Below are 18,360 nucleotides of genomic sequence, written 5' to 3' on the forward strand. Positions count from 1 at the left end.
CCCCATAGGTATTTGATAAATTATAGAATAATGCAATAGAAATTGATATCGCAAAAATGTCCAAAATAAACATGTTTTATACATTATATTTCCGGATTCACACTTCCAATGTAATGCAGAATCAAAAAAGTTCACGAAATATTTTTCTGAAGTAAATGAAAGTAAAATCTAGATAATTGAATGAAAGTGAAAGAGCACCATTTTATGTACTGGATAACTGTGCTTTTATTGTTGAGGGAGTGGCTTACGGTGTCACTACGTCATAGCTACAGTCCGCCTACTTCACACATCCCGTTCGCCAATGAGATTAGCCAATCGTTTTTGGTAATTATTTCTAGGAAAAATACTATTTAAATTTTTTTTAATAATTTTTCCCCCATAGGTATTTGATAAATTATAGAATAATGCAATAGAAATTGATATCGCAAAAATGTCCAAAATAAACATGTTTTATGCATTATATTTCCGGATTCACACTTCCAATGTAATGCAGAATCAAAAAAGTTAACGAAATATTTTTCTGAAGTAAATGAAAGTAAAATCTAGATAATTGAATGAAAGTGAAAGAGCACCATTTTATCTACTGGATAACTGTGCTTTTATTGGTGAGGGAGTGGCTTACGGTGTCACTACGTCATAGCTACAGTCCGCCTACTTCACACATCCCGTTCGCCAATGAGATTAGCCAATCGTTTTTGGTAATTATTTCTAGGAAAAATACTATTTAAATTTTTTTTAATAATTTTTCCCCCATAGGTATTTGATAAATTATAGAATAATGAAATAAAAATTGATATCGCAAAAATGTCCAAAATAAACATGTTTTATACATTATATTTCCGGTTTCACACTTCTAATGTAATGCAGAATCAAAAAAGTTAACGAAATATTTTCCTAGCTATCTTAGTTTCCGAGAAAAAGTCGTTATCCATATAGCTTGGGACACCCTGTATATGAATAATTGATAAGCTAATTATAAACAAAGTTTGTGCACACGTGTCTGAATCAAGTTCAAAAAGTTGTAGTTTAGTTGATGTAACAGACATCTGGTAATGAGCTAATATGAGGAAAATTAACTCAGATTTGTGCTAGTGTAGGTGTGGGTGGTTAGGAGGGTGCACTTATCCACCGCAACCTAAAAATTTCAAAAAATTAAAATACAGTACGCGGCAATTAAGTTTTGCTCAAAATCTAGCCAAGATAAGTACTACAAAAACTAATTGGATTTTAGGCACCACGGTAGCAGAGCGGGTTAGAGGCGAGACCTGCGATGCTAATATGTATTGTGGTACTGGGTTCGATTCCCGGTCTTAGGCCTTGGATTTTATTTAATGTTTAATAAAAGAAATTTACAGTAATGTATGTTTGCTAGTCGCCTCCGTCCACGACACCTAATTGGTAGTTGGACGTTAAGCCCCGCCTGAAAAAATAGGCTATTACTTTACTTTACTTACTTTACTTTTACTAATTGGATTTTTTCCCCCGGTTTTTAAACATTTTCTCAAAAATTAGCCTTGAAGAAAACAAAAACCAGTCTTCCGCCGATTTATAAGAGTACCGATCTGACTAAGCTGGTAGAGTACATGTCGGCAAGGTACCATGACGGTGTTTTTTGCTATGAAGAATTTTCTTCACTGAACTTATAGCCTGAACTCGAAAATTCCTGAGCAAATATTACCTTGGAGGTACTATTCGCTTTAGAAAGCCAATCATTCTGAGTAGAACACTAACCACTGAACTAATCCGCTCCTTAAACGTCAGCATATGCGTTGGACGGATTAAATAATTAAAAAAAAAAAAATAATAAGGATGAATCGTGTTCAATATAAAGACTATATTTATGCTATAAAGATAGTCGATATCTATCGTTATCTATTTAAAATCCAAGATTAGGATGCCAAAGAATAAAATCAACATAAATGTTAAATAAAGGCATGTAAATGTTTGGGAATAGTTGATCTATGTTTAGACATGTTGAAGATTGTAATCGATCTATTTATATGTCTTCTGTACGCGGAGGATTGAGAACGCTAGATTTAGAATATATATATTTAATGCGGGAGCAGTGAGTGTAGGGTTGTGGGACCTGAAGCTGTTACTGAATCTTATCAGTTTCCACCTGACTGGTCGGTAGAAGAGCAGAACCGGTGGCTCCTCTTGGCAGCCACTCTCCTGCACTCCACGTTTACCACTTTACCAGCTCTGTTAGCTGAAGTTTCTTGCTTGTAAGTATGGCGGAAAAAAAAGAAATAAAAAGGGATGGAGTGCTATTATTAATATCCTAAAGGAGAGAGCCAGCTGAATTTAATCCATATTGGTAACTGGAATCCATGAAAGAAGCACTAAACAAAGAGGTATTAATATTGCGGTTGGTAGTTTAAGTAAATAGAATTTATTAGGCAACAATCACTGTTTAGTCTAAATTTGTATTAAAACTGTCCGGTAGGACAGTTGTATAAGGGTTGATCGTCAAAAACTGCACGAAAAAGCGTAACGTTGAAAAACACCCAACTTTGACAATTTTTTTCTCTTTTTCTATAAAAGATAAAATTCCCAAATTTTCTTTAAATTATAGGGCAAACCCTCCTTTATAACTGCAATTTTTTTGCAACAACCCATAGCTAATAGGTTTCGAGAAAAAAGTTGCCAAAAATGAGCAAAAACGGCTTTTTCAAAAAATCTTCTTCTTCTTCTTCTTCTTCTTCTTCTTCTTGTTACCTTTTTTGTAAACAACGTAGCGCCTAAACGCGTGAACCGATTTTCATGAATGAGGTGTCATTCGATTCGGAATTTTATGTAGATGTGCCTTTTGGGGTCTCGATGCTGTACATCGAATGGGAGAGGAGTTAGCCCCCTTTATGTAAGGCCCCCTCCAAAATTATTATTACTCTGTAAATCTTGGTCCGATTTTGATAAAATTTGGTAGGATGATAGGGTTAGAGCTCCCCTACGTAACATTAAAGCGACGATCTGCTCTTACACTTGTTAAGGGGAAGTATTTTTTTATTCCCACGACGAGTGGCAGTACTTCCACCATAAAAAGTTTCAATATATGGCACCAAAATATGCAGGGCATAGGGAATAAAATTATGCAAATTGATAGTGTTGCTCAAAGAGAGAGGTATGATGTTCTATGTCTGTCGGAACATTGGATGAAGTGCGAGGAGCGATTGAAGCTGTGTGTGCCTGTTGGCTACAAATTAGCAACATCCTTCTGCAGATCCAATGCCCAGCATGGAGGTGTAGCTATATTCATTAAGTCTGGATTTCATTTCAAGATACTTACTAAAGTTAACTTATTATCTGTAGAATCAGTGTGTGAATTTACAGCCATAGAAATAAAAAATCTAGTAATTGTAACAGTATACCGTCCACCGAATAGAGACTGTGATATGTTTTTTGTGATAATGTCTAGGGTTTTTAAATACTTACTTAGTCTAAGAAAGCAGGCTGTTATATGTGGTGATTATAATATTAATGTATTAAATAATGATAAATTAGTTTTAGATTTTAAAAACTTATGTTACTCGTATGGTTTTGAACTTACATTAGAAGTGGCTACTAGATTAAATTCATGTTTAGATAATGTTATAACTAATATTGACAGAAATAATTTTAAAATAGGTGTAATTAATGACCACATCAGTGATCATTTAGGTCAAATTATTAATGTATCTTTTAATATATTTAAAGTCAGAAATTTAGAAAAATTGACCTTTCTGACCAGGCCATTTAGTAAGGATAATATAAACCTGTTCAAATATTTAATTGGACTTGTTGACTGGGATACAACACTTGGTGGTACCGATAATGATGAAAATGTTTATAAATTTATGGAAATTTTATTGTATTATTATGAATTATGCTTTCCAGTAATTGAACAAAAAAGAAATAAGCAAAGAAGGAACTGGTACACTGCTGAGCTCCAGCAGATGAAGTGCAGATTGGACATGATTCATGACTGGGTTAAAAGTAGTGAACGATTAGGACAAAGCTATAAGAAGTTAAAGAAAAAATATAAGAATACACTAAAAATAGCTAAAAGGTCTTACAATGACAGATACATAATGCAAAGTGATAATAAAAATAAAGCAGTTTGGAGTGTTATTAATGGAGCTAAAAATGCTAACACTGATATAGAAACTACCTTGAATGCAGAAACTTTTAATACTTACTTTATTGAGCTGCCTGAAGTGAGTAAAGGTAGTACAACACAGTATCCGACTCTGCGATTAGAGCAGTTTCAAAACAAAAATAGTTTTAAATTTGAGGAGGTTGCAGAGGACAGTGTATTAGACATCGTGAAGAGGATGAAAGGAAAGAAGACTGAAGATCATTATGGTCTTTCAAACTATTTTATTAAAAAGACTATACACTCTTATATTAAACCTCTTACAAAATTAATAAATAATTGTCTGAAAAATGGTACATTTCCGGAGGTCTTAAAAAATATAAAAATCATACCTGTTTACAAAAAAGGAGATGTAAATAATGTGACCAGTTACCGACCTATTGCAATTGTACCAGTTATTTCAAAATTACTGGAATCACTAGTTGCCAACCAGTTGTCTTCATACTTTGAAACCTTAGGCCTATTTCATAGGAATCAATATGGCTATAGGGCGAACAGTTCGACTCAGCACGCCATATGCGCCTTAGTTGAAGAAATATTTCAAGCCTTTGAAAATAAAGAAATATGTGAGGTTACGTTTTGTGATTTGAGTAAAGCTTTTGATATGGTATCACATGAAATATTGTTAAATAAACTGCAGATCTACGGTATAGAAGGAGGACAGTTGGAATTTTTTAAGCAATATCTGGTGGGTAGAATGCAATATGTGTCACATTTAGGAGAAACATCGGAATTAAAGACCGTACAGTGTGGAGTTCCTCAAGGCTCTGTTTTGGGGCCGCTCCTGTTTTTGATTTATTACAATGATGTTGGTGAGTGCTCCTCAGGAAACTTTTTGTTTTATGCGGATGACACCACACTCATTACAAAAGATAAAATCTATGATAATGTTCAAAAAAGTACTTCTAATGGTCTGATGTTTCTGGAAAACTGGTTAATACTAAATAAGTTATCTTTGAATAAAGGGAAAACCACAACAAAGGTTTTTAATCTAATTCAAGAACAAAATGACCCACCTGTCAAGTTTTTAGGCATTACTATGGATTCAAATCTTTCCTGGAAAGGTCACATTCAGATGCTGAGTGGTAAGCTGGCACGACTGATTTACTTATTTAAAAAGCTAAGAGATGTGGTGTCTCTGGATGTTCTGAAAACAGCATATTTCGGCTTGTTCCAGTCCAAGCTGAGTTATGCACTGCTACTATGGGGAGCAGCCTCAGATGCAAAAATCATTTTTAAAATGCAGAAAAAGGCCTTACGGATGATGTTTTATAGTAGAAAAATGGACAGCTGCAAACCACTATTTAAGGAGAATAGAATATTAACATTACCGTCGTTATTTATTTATGCCAATATAATGCATATAAAGAACAACGAGAAAAATGTTTTAAGAAGTGATGAACATTCCTACAATTTAAGAAGCAAAAATGACTTACATTTGCCTAGACGGAGATTGTGTAGGTCTGACAAGGCGCCGGGCATGATGGCAGCCAGGATGTTCAACAAAATTCCACAATCAATAAGAAATACAGAGAAAAAGGAATTTCAGAAAATTATTAAAGACTTCTTATTGAATAATATGTTTTATAAAATAGAGGACTTCTTGTCAAGTAGATGGACTGTTACTCACTTCAAAGTTGAGTGAACTGAAGTAAATTGTACAAAGACATTGTTTGACGGATCATTTCAAAGTTCATTATAACTAGTTTATTGTGATTATTATGACGAGTCTATTGTATGTAAAACATATGTACAGGCAAAATAAAATATATTCTATTCTATTCTATTCTATTCTATTCTATTCTATAGCAATCGTTGCAAATTATCGACACGTGAACCGATTTGCATGAATGAAGGGCCAGAAAAACAAATTAATGGAGCGATTTTCTCTAAAATGACTCCAAAAATTTTATTCTTCTCAAAAATATATATCTATCTTCATCCAAAAAGGCCCATCGGTTTATTTTGAATCGCAAAATTTATTTTTAGAAAAGAGGGCCTCCAGTCAGAGTGCAATCACAATCACCTTTTTTTTTAAAGTTTTTCTTTTCGGAAAAAATGTAAAGTTCTAGCAATTGTAAAATGTTAAATCTATCAATATAGTTTGTTGCAATCCTTGTTCTTTCTTTTAAAAGATAATTATATTTGGCCCCCGAATGTAGGTATTAATTGCATGAGAGTGTGTTGGTAGGTCTGGCACTTCCGTCTGACAGATCCACAGCCTCCTTTGCAAGTTCTATTTCTAAATGTACACATTTTTCTTTGCTCTAGTGATGGTTGGAGACATTCCTCTTCACTGACTTCTCAACTCACCTATACCAAGAGCAACTTTGACATCAGATTATCGCCCACTTTCTCATCTTTAAGCTTATTTATCGCTTTCTCTTACTGTTATCGGTAACTGGAAATGTTAAGATTGGTATCAAATTGGCATCGATATTGAGTTTTCGTAAGGTATATCCGTTTTGTAAAAAGTCCTTTTTTTCAAATTGGTTTGTATGTGGGTGCGCGCGAACTACTAAGATTAAAAACAATGTTCAACAGCATTCTTTTATCACATTGTTGCAAATTAACTTTAAGATCAACTTTGTTTTTTGCACAAATTCTTCGTTTTCAAGGAAATATAATTCCGTAAACTGAGACCAAAGAAAGTAGAACGCGTGTTTTCCACCAGACTTTTTCAATCTCCGTCATAAATGCCATAATATTCTGTAATTCAAAATGTTTTGTTTTCCCTGTTTACCTTGAACCTAACCTAACGAAAGAAGTAGCTATCAAAGAAATAAGGAGACGTAGGGCAGTAGTGATGTACCTCTACAAGTAGCTCCGTTTCAAGTAACAGAAGTAAAAAATCGTTATTAAATCTGCAAGCAAGCCGTACAAAGCAGGAGTCACGTGCTTGCTTTGTAAAAGTTCCGCTAGAACCTAAAGCATTTCTTCTCCAGCTTCACCTCTATTTGGTATCAATGTTGTTTTCCAGTTGGAGATTGCGACTTCGTGTTCTCTCTTCTCCTATACACGACTAAGTGTTTTAGCCAAAATAAATATATAAAAATGTAGAGTCTGTAGTACTTCTAATAATTCTTACAAAATAAATTTGTAAATAAAAGAGAAGAACCGTGGTACTTGAAACAGTGAACTTAACACAGAACACTTATAAAATGTAGAAAGAAAAGAAATATGCTGCGGAGCAGTTTAGTGATTTCCGGCTTTTACCGCTCTCAGTAGCCACGCAACCACTCTAGATTTAGAAATTTTATGAGTTGGCTTTTCCGCTGGGTATAGTGGTTTCTACTGTTGAGATGTCCTACTTGGATTATCTAGAGTCATGCATTGTGCACTGAACTAGTCACTAGCTATATATCAAGTGACAGTCTAGAACAAATATATTGTGCAAATAGATAAACTTCTATTGAGAAATATGTATTGGAGCGTCCGTATGATGAAAGATATGCTGTAGAAGAAGAACATTAGGACAATGAGGTAAAATATCGAGCAGATGTATTTATTTAACCTAACCTAAATACGAGATGTGGCTATTAAATAGCGAGACTATTGCTGTAAAACATTTTATACATATTTAGTTATTATCACCTTCAATATACACCTCTCCTCTACCCCTACAACGCTCCATGCGAATTTACCATAGTTTGAAACAGGGCTGGAAGTCTTTTTCTGTCAGCTCCTGCATAACGCGTGCCGCTTTTTCTTTCACAGCTTCAACGGACTGAAATCGTGTTCCTTTTAATGCAGATATGACTTGGGGGAACAGATAAAAGTCACATAGGGCCAGGTCAGGCGAATAAGGCGGATGGCTTAAAACTGGGATGTTGTACTTGGCTAGAAACGTCTTGACGGATAATGCAGTTTGAGCCGGCGCCGGTTGTCTTGATGGAGAACCCATGACTTGTTCTTCCACAAAACGGGTCGTTTTTTCTTTACTCTTTCACGGAGTTGAGCAAGCACCTCACGGTAGTAATGTTGATTAATTTTAATCAATATTTTCATCCGTTTTGGACGTGGAAGGGCGACCCGAGCGGTCATCATCTCCGACTTATTCTTGGCCATCTTGGAAACGCTTGAACCACTCAAAAGCTCGCGCACGTGATTAATATTCATTGCCATAAACTTCTTTTAATGAAAGAAAAGTTTCAGTAGCGGTTTTACCAAGTTTCATGTGAAATTTCACCGAAATTTCGTTGCTCTATTACATGTGTAGTATCATGTTTTCGGCAAAACGAAACTAACACCTCTTACACAAACGACGGTTCCGGTCAGACAGATTTCTCTACAAACAAGTGAGACGCTGCAATCGAAAGAGAAGGCTTTGCGCTGCACAGCTGTCGGTCGTTAGGATTTAGCGCATGCATAGTTCTTCTGTAGCAGCATCAGTCTCGTTATTTAATAGCCACACCTCGTTGGTGATAGGACTATGGAGAAATAAAATAAATTTACTGGTAATAATTGTAACGAACATTCATTAATCCATTAATATTAAGATATAAAATTAACGAGAGATTCACAATTAATAATTCGTAAAACTAAGTAAATAAGGATTGCCATAACGGCACTCGAACTAAGAATATCGTAGTAACTTGTAAAATGATGGGGCCAACTGGGCTCGAATGCTACAATAAATGATCTGTGGGGGGGAGTTCGGGTTTCTTTTACAGTGCATTAGTGACCATAAAAGTGGAGCTTTATGGCTGGTGAGCTATCTTTTTTGTTCTGAGCTTTGCCCGCTTTTTCATTTTTATAGATTCTTTCGAATTCATTTTCTTTTTTCTCAGGCACTACAAAATATATCCCAACAATTGAACAAAAGTTAGATTCCAGAATAAGTATTGTTTAAAATAATAATATCGATTAATGAAAAAAGATTTATTCCTCCATGATTCGATTAACAGATCAATTCTGGGTGCGGACTGTCTCGATTCCGTCAATAATTTTATTTAATGATTTCTCATTGTAATTCCAGATCTGTTCTTCGTAGCCATCTTCCTACACTTAACAATGAGTAGATTGCAGTTTCATTTTTAGAATTATTCGTTTAATTCATTCTTCTTAACAAACCTCTAATTCGCAAGCACCAGTCCAACGGGGGGCGAACCGTACATTTAAAGTTAAGAGAAAAATTATGCAACTATTTAACTTGAATTTATGGAACTATTGACCTGATTCATAATGAAGGTTAAACTATGGAAGTCGATAGTACCACCGGGTTTAGTTGGAGAAGGTAGTCATTATGTTAGTTTGTTCTTTTTGGATTATAAGGAACTAATCGATCCTTATTCACCACTTCAATTTGCTCATTTTTTAAAAAAAAACATTTTTCACTTCTAGCTGGCCGACCATCATTTCTAAAAAACTATACGCCTATTTGAATCCGACTATACGCCTGTCTTTGTGAGGAGGTGTGGACAGTGTGCCTAGATTTGTTTTATTTTAGGCGCGTCAGCATCTGAGGTCATTGGCGCCGGAGTGTAACTGAAAATCGAAAAATTGCAGGAACTTTAAACTAATTTAATGTCTAAGACATGTAGATTGGATGTCACTATCGAAGCCTAGGCGAAATCATCCAGCTGGAATTCCCACTTTACTTAATCGTTTTGCCCGATTTTTGAAAAACGGCTGTCATGATATTCACTAAAATTTGTATTTTTAATGCGAACAAGTAATGATACATTCTCTGACGAGGTAAAAAGCTGCTTCTCATCGAACCCGTTCTTAATCTGTCTGAGTTTTATCGTGCACTAGGCGTTCAGATTTCGAGAAATAATCTCTTTCACGTCTATCTTGAGCATTAAAATCGTTTGTAAATATCAAGAGGAATTAGGACGATCAAACACATTTTTCCGTAACAGGTAACATTCTTTTCATCTCCTGCGAAACTCCGGTGGATTAGAAAAAATTATAAATTTTATGATCTGAATAGCAGCTGGTGTTGGATTAAATACCTTTAAAACCGGACAGGAAATACTCTCTCTTTTTCCAAGTGATAATTAAAGCGGTCTCGATAAATTCTAGTGTGTAGTTAAATCAAGGGCCACTAAATTGGAAGAATTGGAACACACCTGTGTTGATTATTTAATTGATTTCCAACAGATTGTTTGTGCCTTTAACTTTATCTAATGCATTCTTGGTTGGAAAATAAACTGGACAATTCCTGCATAACCAGCGGGTGTGTCCACTATTTAAATGCGTACTGTGACATAAAAAAAATATTTGTTTGGCATTTTGAAAAATTAAATGGCGTCAACGCCAAAATGAGAAGGTGTTTTTCCATTATTATTTCTTAATATCAACTCCGTTACTAAATACTGTTTAATACAAATCTATAGTAATATCTTATTCTTGAAACAAGAAATACATAAAAGAATCTTGCAATTATAAAAAGAAGAAAATATTGTGGAAAAGGCGGGTAGAATGAGTTTTCCTTTTATCTGCCAAAACGAGGAAAGCCTTTTTGCTCGCGCCGCCCTCCTCAACATTGAGATTACATTTTAAAACAAATATTCCCTTCTTGATCTTATTTCTCCTTCCCTTTCTTACGAGGGTGAATCAAATATAAACGAGACTTTTTTTTTCTGTAATTTATTTTTATTTTAAACGCAAAAAAGAATATAGTTTATTTTTCTACATAATCTCCTGATTTGGAAACACATTTTTCCCAGCGGATAGGCAGCTTTCCAATTCCTTCCTCGTAGAAAGATGCAGGTCGTGTTTGCAGCCAATTGCGCACGTAGGCTTCAACCTCAGCATCACTATCGAATCTTTGGCCTCCCAAAGCTTCCTTGAGAGGGCCAAACACATGAAAGTCACAGGGTGACAGGTCAGGACTGTAAGGAGGGTGTTCCAATGTTTCCCACCCCAGTTGCTCCAATTTTTCCCTAGTCAAGGCTGCTGTATGGGGGCGAGCATTGTCATGGAGAAGAACCACTTGCCTGATCGATAGGTCTCGTCTTTTGCGGCGATATGCAAGTCGGACCTCACTCAAAATATCGCAGTAGTAGGTCGCATTAATTGTCCTGTGCTCGTGCAAAAAATAGAAGTGCAGCAATCCACGCTGGTCAAAAAAAATGGTAGCCAAAACCTTGCCAGCCGACAAACGTGACTTGGCTTTCACCGGTCCAGGTTCTCCTTGTTTTCTCCACTCCATACTCGCTTGTTTAGATTCTGGGGTGTAGTGGTGCACCTATGTTTCATCACAGGTGATAATGTGAGTGAGAAATTGGTCTCCTTGTTTCTGGAATCGTGCAAGAAGACGCCCACACACCTGAAGACGTTGCAATTTCTGGTCAGCTGTGAGAAGGCGAGGAACCCACCTGGCGCACACCTTACGGTACCCTAGTTCCTCTGTGACTATGGAGTAAGTGCTTCCATAACTTATCCCGACCTCACTTGCAATTTCAGAAGTGGTACGACGTCTGTCATCTTCAATAAGCCGTCGAACACTGCTGATGTTGTTCGCTGTAATGCTGGTGCGAGGTCTGCGGTCATGGCTCTCATTTTCAACACGATCACGACCCTCCACGAACTGTTTATGCCATGCAAACACTCTGGCTCGTGACAGTGTCTCTTCCCCGAACTGGGCAGTCAATCTCCTCAAGATTTCGGCCGGTTTTACGCCTTCTGCGGCGAGAAACTTGATTATAACACGTTGCGCAATTGACGAAGGTACCTCTTGCTCCGACATCGTTACGGTGGACACTGAGAGGGTCGAGGAGGCGAGCCCACGTGCTTCCCCCACTCCTGACAAACCTACCCAATAACAAACAAAGCGGGAACGTTCTCCCTATACTATTGTGCCTGAAGGGCGAGAAGTCTCGTTTATATTTGATTCACCCTCGTACTATTTTTTTTCATGAGATAGCTTTCATTAATGTCTTGGTAGCATACAAACAATCTCAAAGGATAAGAACTAAATATATCTTATTATTACTGAATAAATAAAACATTATATTTATCCCAGCATCGATTGCTTACAGTGGTTTTAATAATGCAAACATAAATACCAATCTCTCTTGCTTTTCTTTAGAAGCTTTGCAGTTTAATCCAGCGATTTGTAAATTCTTTCGAGATAATTTCTTGCTTTTAACTCCTTTTAACAATTTCTCTTTAAAGTTAATTTTACGCATTTTGCAACACTTTCCTTGGGTTTATGCGACTATGTAAAGTCTAAACTTTCTTTTATTAATTTCGAATGAAATTAAGCTGTATTTTTAGGGTAGAAAATAGATTATATTTCAACAGAAAATAGAATTATTTGTGTCCATAGGAGTTAAATAATAATAATAATAATAATAATAATGTTTATTGCTTTTACAAGACAACTCATAAGCAAGTAGTTAATTAGTTAGATAAGCAAAACTAAAATTGACCTAATCATAAATTTGTATCAAAGAAAATTAATAAAGTGAAAGTTATAAACATATATATGAATTTATATTAATAGTAGAGTAAGTAATATATTACAGATAAAGTACATATTAAAACTTCAAAATAAAAATCATACACTATTATATAATTTACATTTCAGGCTGCTCACAACAAAAAGATACTTATACGTATATTATTAATTTCATCCAGACTAACAGAGGATACCAGATTTATTAAATTTTCTGTCTCAGTTGCATTTATTATATTCTTAGAAATATATTTCGATCTGAGTGTAGATAGCCGTGTACAATGGAAAAGAAAGTGGCGTAAGGTATCTGGCTGGTGGGTCTGGCAGAGCTCGTAAGGTTTCTCTTCAGAAAATATGTTCAGCGCATTTCACCACAAATAACTTGAGAGTGCCTTTTATATGCCAATCTGATCTGGCTAATTAATCTGATCTTATTTATGTGACATTTTAATGCTAAATGATTCTCAGGTAAACCAAAGGAAGAAATATTCCTGTACCATGGATTATAAGAGGAATTCAACACAAATTCAATATCTGTACTGACCAAATGGTTTCTCATTCTAGACAAAATGTTACTTTTATATTTCTTAATAAAAGCAGGATTCTGTTCCGACCAAACATTGTTGGTACCCAAAAAATAAAAGCAATTCCTAAGTTCGGAAAACCCAGTTAAAACGTATATTACGGTCATTTAAAAAATCTAATAAACGCAAATAACATAACTTAGGGATCCTATCCACCGACATTGACAATTGGTTTGGCCCACCAATTCAGCATTTTTTAAAATATTTTATTCTTAAGCTGAATCCGCCCCACTTCTAATCTAACGTATGCGCTTGGGGTGATAGAAGTTAAATATATATTCAGGTATTATTATTTTTTTTTTTTTTTTTTTTTTTTTTTTTTTTGGCGCATCAACAGCTGAAGTCATTAGCGCCCGGAGCTTTTTCCAGTGCACTGCCGGCCTCCGGACAGTGTTCTCTCGTTACAGATAACACTGTCCATCACCGGACAGTGAGCTGTAAGAAGCTCCTAGGAAGAGAAAATCTAAGGGTCAGCTGCTGGATTCGAACCCGGGACCTCCGCGTGGGAGTCCAGTATGCGTGGGAGTTCAGGTATTATTATTATTATTATTATTATTATTATATTTAGTTAAATTATACCGTATTTCCTACAGGAATATAATGTTACTAAGCAAAATGAAAGATGATTGATGACTGGCCGAAATGGATGGTGGTGATGTAAGAAAAAGTTGGCGAATAGAGCAAAGGTATTAGTTGTAGCTTCCAGCGATGGACCTGCTAATCTCTAAAATCCTCCCTCTCAAGGTTTCTTGATGGTTATCCCCACCATAGCTCGTCCGCGAGCGCTATGGCGCTAAGTCTTAGCTAGCGGAGGATGCTGGATTGTTGTAACAGCAGAACTTTTCTAACGCTCATAAGTTTAGCGTAAGTTCTGCCGATAAGTGATCACTTCTCATCTTCTAAACAAAAAAAAAAAAAAATGCAAATTCCACCACATTCTTCAAATTAAAAGCTTAAAATTAAATTAACCCTAAAAATCTAGCCACCTACGCACTCAGAAATATCATAATTTACAATGTTTTTGCGACCACTATGTAGAAAAGTTTGAATAGAATTGTGAGACCGAGAAGTTATGTTATCTAAAGAGTTAGAAATGGGAGCGCTAAGTTTCTAACAGCACGAAGCCTATCGAATGCGATTGTCCTGCCTTTTGGCATTCATAAAGGAAATCCGAGGCCCGCGACGAGGTATTCGGGTTAGACTTGGTTAATCGCGACGGTGAAACTGCTCTCAGAACACAAGAGGAATTAGCATTGCTTCATCCTAACAGGATCCGCGTCATAAACCATAATTTCATGTTTTTCTATTTCTCAGAAGACGATTTCCTGACCGGAACCCTGAAGTTTATCAGGAACTTTTCGTTTTTACCAATTATTAAAGAGATAATTTTTTTCTAAATCAGAGTTTGTTTGTTTATGGGTTTTCATTAAGCTGGACCAAAAGTAGTCACCAACTGAAGAGAAATAGTTCAAACTGACCTCATTCCGATTCATTGCATTAACCCTCATTTCAATGGTAGTGGCCTCCTTAATCAGAATAGAATTTATTCGCTTCAAAATCTGTTTATCTAAGTAGAACTGGACAATTATACACTTAGTTGTAAACGAAGAGTTCCAAAACTTTTTTCGGCCGAACCTTGAACCCTTTAACAAAAACTTTTAAAACCATTGACCCTCTAGTAATATACTTTACTTATTCAAACTAATAAATTTGGACTTAAATACACTGGGTGTCAAACTTTTTATTGGACTTTACTATTTACTGGTTGCAGAACTATTAATTTTAATCACTTGTAATTAATGATTTTTAGTTTTTAAATTTTTTACATTTATGTAATAAGTATGTAAATTCAAGATAAGTACAAATATTGAAATCACTTCATTAATCTAAAACATGAAATTTAAGAACCAACTTATTGAGACAAAATTAAACATTAAACAACTAAGATTCAAATTAGAATTATAAAAACAAGAGTTCGATTATATTAGCTCGGGAAACCTGGTAATCTGTCAATTTATCTATGTAGAGAGTATGTCCTCTCCAGCGGATAGAGGATGGGAATTGAATCAAGCCAAAGAATGTAAATGTATTTCTATCAATAATAGTGTTTATTATTAAAAGTAAAACGTAAAGAGTAAAGTACTATCTACTTTTTCTTTGGCAGGCTTTAGTCTATCTACCAATTTGGGAGTCGTGGATGGAGAAGACAAACAAACATACTTTACTACAATAAAAATATATCATTAATGGCGCCACGGTAGCCGAGCGGTTAGAGGCGAGACCCGCGAAACTAATATGTGTTGTGGTACTGGGTTTGATTCCCGGTCTTAGGCCTTGGATTTTATTTAATGGTTAGTAAAAGAAATTTATAGTAAAGTATGTTTGCTAGTCGCCTCCGTCCAAGACACCTAATTGGTAGTTGGACGTAAAGCCCCGCCTGGAAAAATAGGCGATTACTTTACTTTACTTTTACCTACTTAAATATCTCATTAAATAAAATCTAAGGCCTAGACCGGGAATCGGATCCACTAACCAACTACCTAGGTTTGCCGGCCTACCTCTAAACACTGGGCTACCGTGGTGCCTTGATTATTATTATCATCATTATTTTGTATGTATGTACTTGGTACCTGAGGGAATCATAGATATTTTGATTTTGGTTGGTCGATACCAAATTTTTTTAATTGAAATTATCGACTCCTATAAAGTTACGAGTAAATCGATCACAATAGGAACTCTTATTATAAATTATACTTTGTTTTATCAAGAATAAAATTTTAATAATAATTGTAATTAAATAATAAAAAAATGACAATAATAGTTAGACTGCCCAAAAGATTTAATAATAATAAATTAAATACATTCAGACATTTGTTAAAAATATATCAAAATAAAACAATCCTTCAAATTAGGAAGATCCATCGTCTATCCTACTTGATTCAATAATAGTATCGAGAAGGATGATAGTTCAAATTGCAAACTAATAGTAATAATAATTTACTGCTCACTCGAATCTGATAATACATAATAATAATAATAATGTGAAAAATAATTTCTCAAAACTGCGTCCATTCGGTCGAAATTAAATACAGCCCTAAGAAGGGCCATTTTTAATTAAAGCAACTTCCCCTTACGAGCGCCCAATATTAATGGACCCTTCTTCCTTCAAGGTCACATAAAAGTTGCACCTTACAATTTGGATGAGTCTCACGATTCCCATTTGTTTTGTATAACACCCACGTGGTATGACCATTCATTACTCTGAAATGACATTTCGGAGGGAGGAACCACTTTACTCTCCAACGCTGAACTGACCTTAATCCAATTTACCACGAAAAAATGTTTCAAATAGAAGTTCTGCGAGAATTTTTGTTTTTTTTTAATATCCAGAAAAATACTCGTAGATAACCTAAAGTAGCAGTTCCAGGAGGCTGATTGGCTGTTTTCGTCGAAAAGTTCCTTGACGAGTCTCATGGTGGCACCCAAACCAAATATAGTATTTGAGTTTAACTCTTTTTGAGTCTTGCTGACCAACTCAAACGCTCTAGCACACTAATACAGGCCATCTACCGAATTTTGAGAGGTACCTTTTCCACATTCAAGACGTAATTTACGATGGAAACTCAAAATCACGATTAAAATACTTCCCTTTTAGGACAGGTAAGAGAAATAAAAGCTATTTTTTACGTTGCATTAGTTGCAATTAATGATTCCAATATGATCATTATATGTGCACTTTTAATACTCTTTTATCAGTTATCTCAGGCTTGCGTTTTTTTAACTTTTGACAGACTGTTTTAAATTTGCTGGTTGATTTTTATGTATTTTTGTGCGCTAAATCCAAAAATGTACAACATTTTCTACCATCACGTAAGAATTTTTCACAAAACGCTCCGCATTTTTCAAAAAATTAATAAGCAATTGTACTTTAAATTTGATTTTATTTGCGAGAGATATGTAAAGTAAAATTACTTCAAAAAGCAATTACAAATATAATGAAAATATCGTACATAGTAAAATACTAGTTCTTTGCAAGTCCTTGTAGAATCTTTTCCTTTTCATTTCCATGCTCCTATTGGTGCTTTGTCTTCGGTGATCTCGAAGCAGGTCGTCCCTTTTCAACATCCAACAGTAGTCAGCTATCTTCCTTGGTATCTCTTCTCCATTTCTATTATATCTTGGTGGAATCTTTCCCCCTGCTCCTCACTTACTGCACCAAGATTTGCAGGAAAGAAGTCGAGGTGCGAATGTAAAATATGCACCTTTAAACTCATGTTACAGCCTAAATTTTTAAATTTTTCTAACATATTCTTTACAATATTATTGTAATCTTTATCTTTTTTTTGTTGCCAAGAAACATAGTAAATACATCCTTTAAGGCTTTCCATGCTTGTTTTTCTGCTTCCTCCATTTCAGACTAAAAATTTTCATCTTTCATAAGCTTCCTTATATCCGGTCCGACGAAAACACACTCCTTTACCTTTGCTTCAGATAAACGTGGTAATCGACTGCAAAGATACATGATACACTCTCCATCTTTTTTTAATACCTTCACAAACTGTTTCATTAGCCCTAGTTTAATATGCAACGGAGGAAGTCAAACTTTGCTCTGCTCTACATCCTCCCTCAATGGATTTCATACCAGGCTTTAAAGTCTTTTGAGGTGGCCACATCCTTTTACAATTATTATTACTTATTCATTTCAATCATTGTTTTACCAAATGATACTTTACAATAGGCCCAACACCTGTGGTATAAAAAAAAATCCAAAAATGTGAAAAAACCTTTAGATTTTTAAATATTTTTCTCAATTTCAGCTCCAAAAAATCTATTAAAATCACACAATAGATTCCAGACAATTTTTCTAACATAGGCCTGTGATTATTTTTTATTTTGTTTTAATTTAAGGTGCATTAACATCTGTTTTTTCATTTTCAGTGAACTGCCTACCTCCGGACAGAGTTCTCTCGTTACAGACAACACAGTTCGACAGTGAACTAGCAAGGATAAACTAAGGGGTAGCAGCCTTTATTATTATTTATTACTTTATTATTTATTTATTTGTAAGCAATCTGTAGTTTCGGGATTGGTGAAGAACAGTAACACTGTTCCTGGCAAACAATTTTCTTTAAAATTGCATTTCTTTAAAATAAAAAAAAAACTAGCAAACTTACAAAACTACATTCATGAAGATTACGATTAATTAGCACAAAATTAAGGCAGCTAATAACATAGCA

At 35.0% G+C, this 18,360-nt stretch overlaps 1 protein-coding gene across 1 annotated transcript; it reads right to left on the reverse strand.

The window, feature by feature from the left end:
- Nucleotides 1-11,327: 11,327 nt before the first annotated feature.
- LOC141448252 (protein GVQW3-like) lies at nt 11,328-11,828 on the reverse strand. The gene has a single exon (XM_074116811.1). It carries the CDS (start codon nt 11,826-11,828, stop codon nt 11,328-11,330), a length of 501 nt encoding a protein of 166 aa, XP_073972912.1.
- Nucleotides 11,829-18,360: the final 6,532 nt, after the last annotated feature.

This window comes from Rhodnius prolixus, unplaced genomic scaffold, assembly GCF_049639745.1.
Source record: "Rhodnius prolixus isolate KJV_2025 unplaced genomic scaffold, Rpr scaffold_1, whole genome shotgun sequence".
Lineage (NCBI taxonomy): Eukaryota > Metazoa > Arthropoda > Insecta > Hemiptera > Reduviidae > Rhodnius > Rhodnius prolixus.

Excerpts from the sequence above, each read along its gene's own strand:
- LOC141448252 (XM_074116811.1), bottom strand. The coding sequence starts at position 11,828 with ATGTCGGAGCAAGAGGTACCTTCGTCAATTGCGCAACGTGTTATAATC.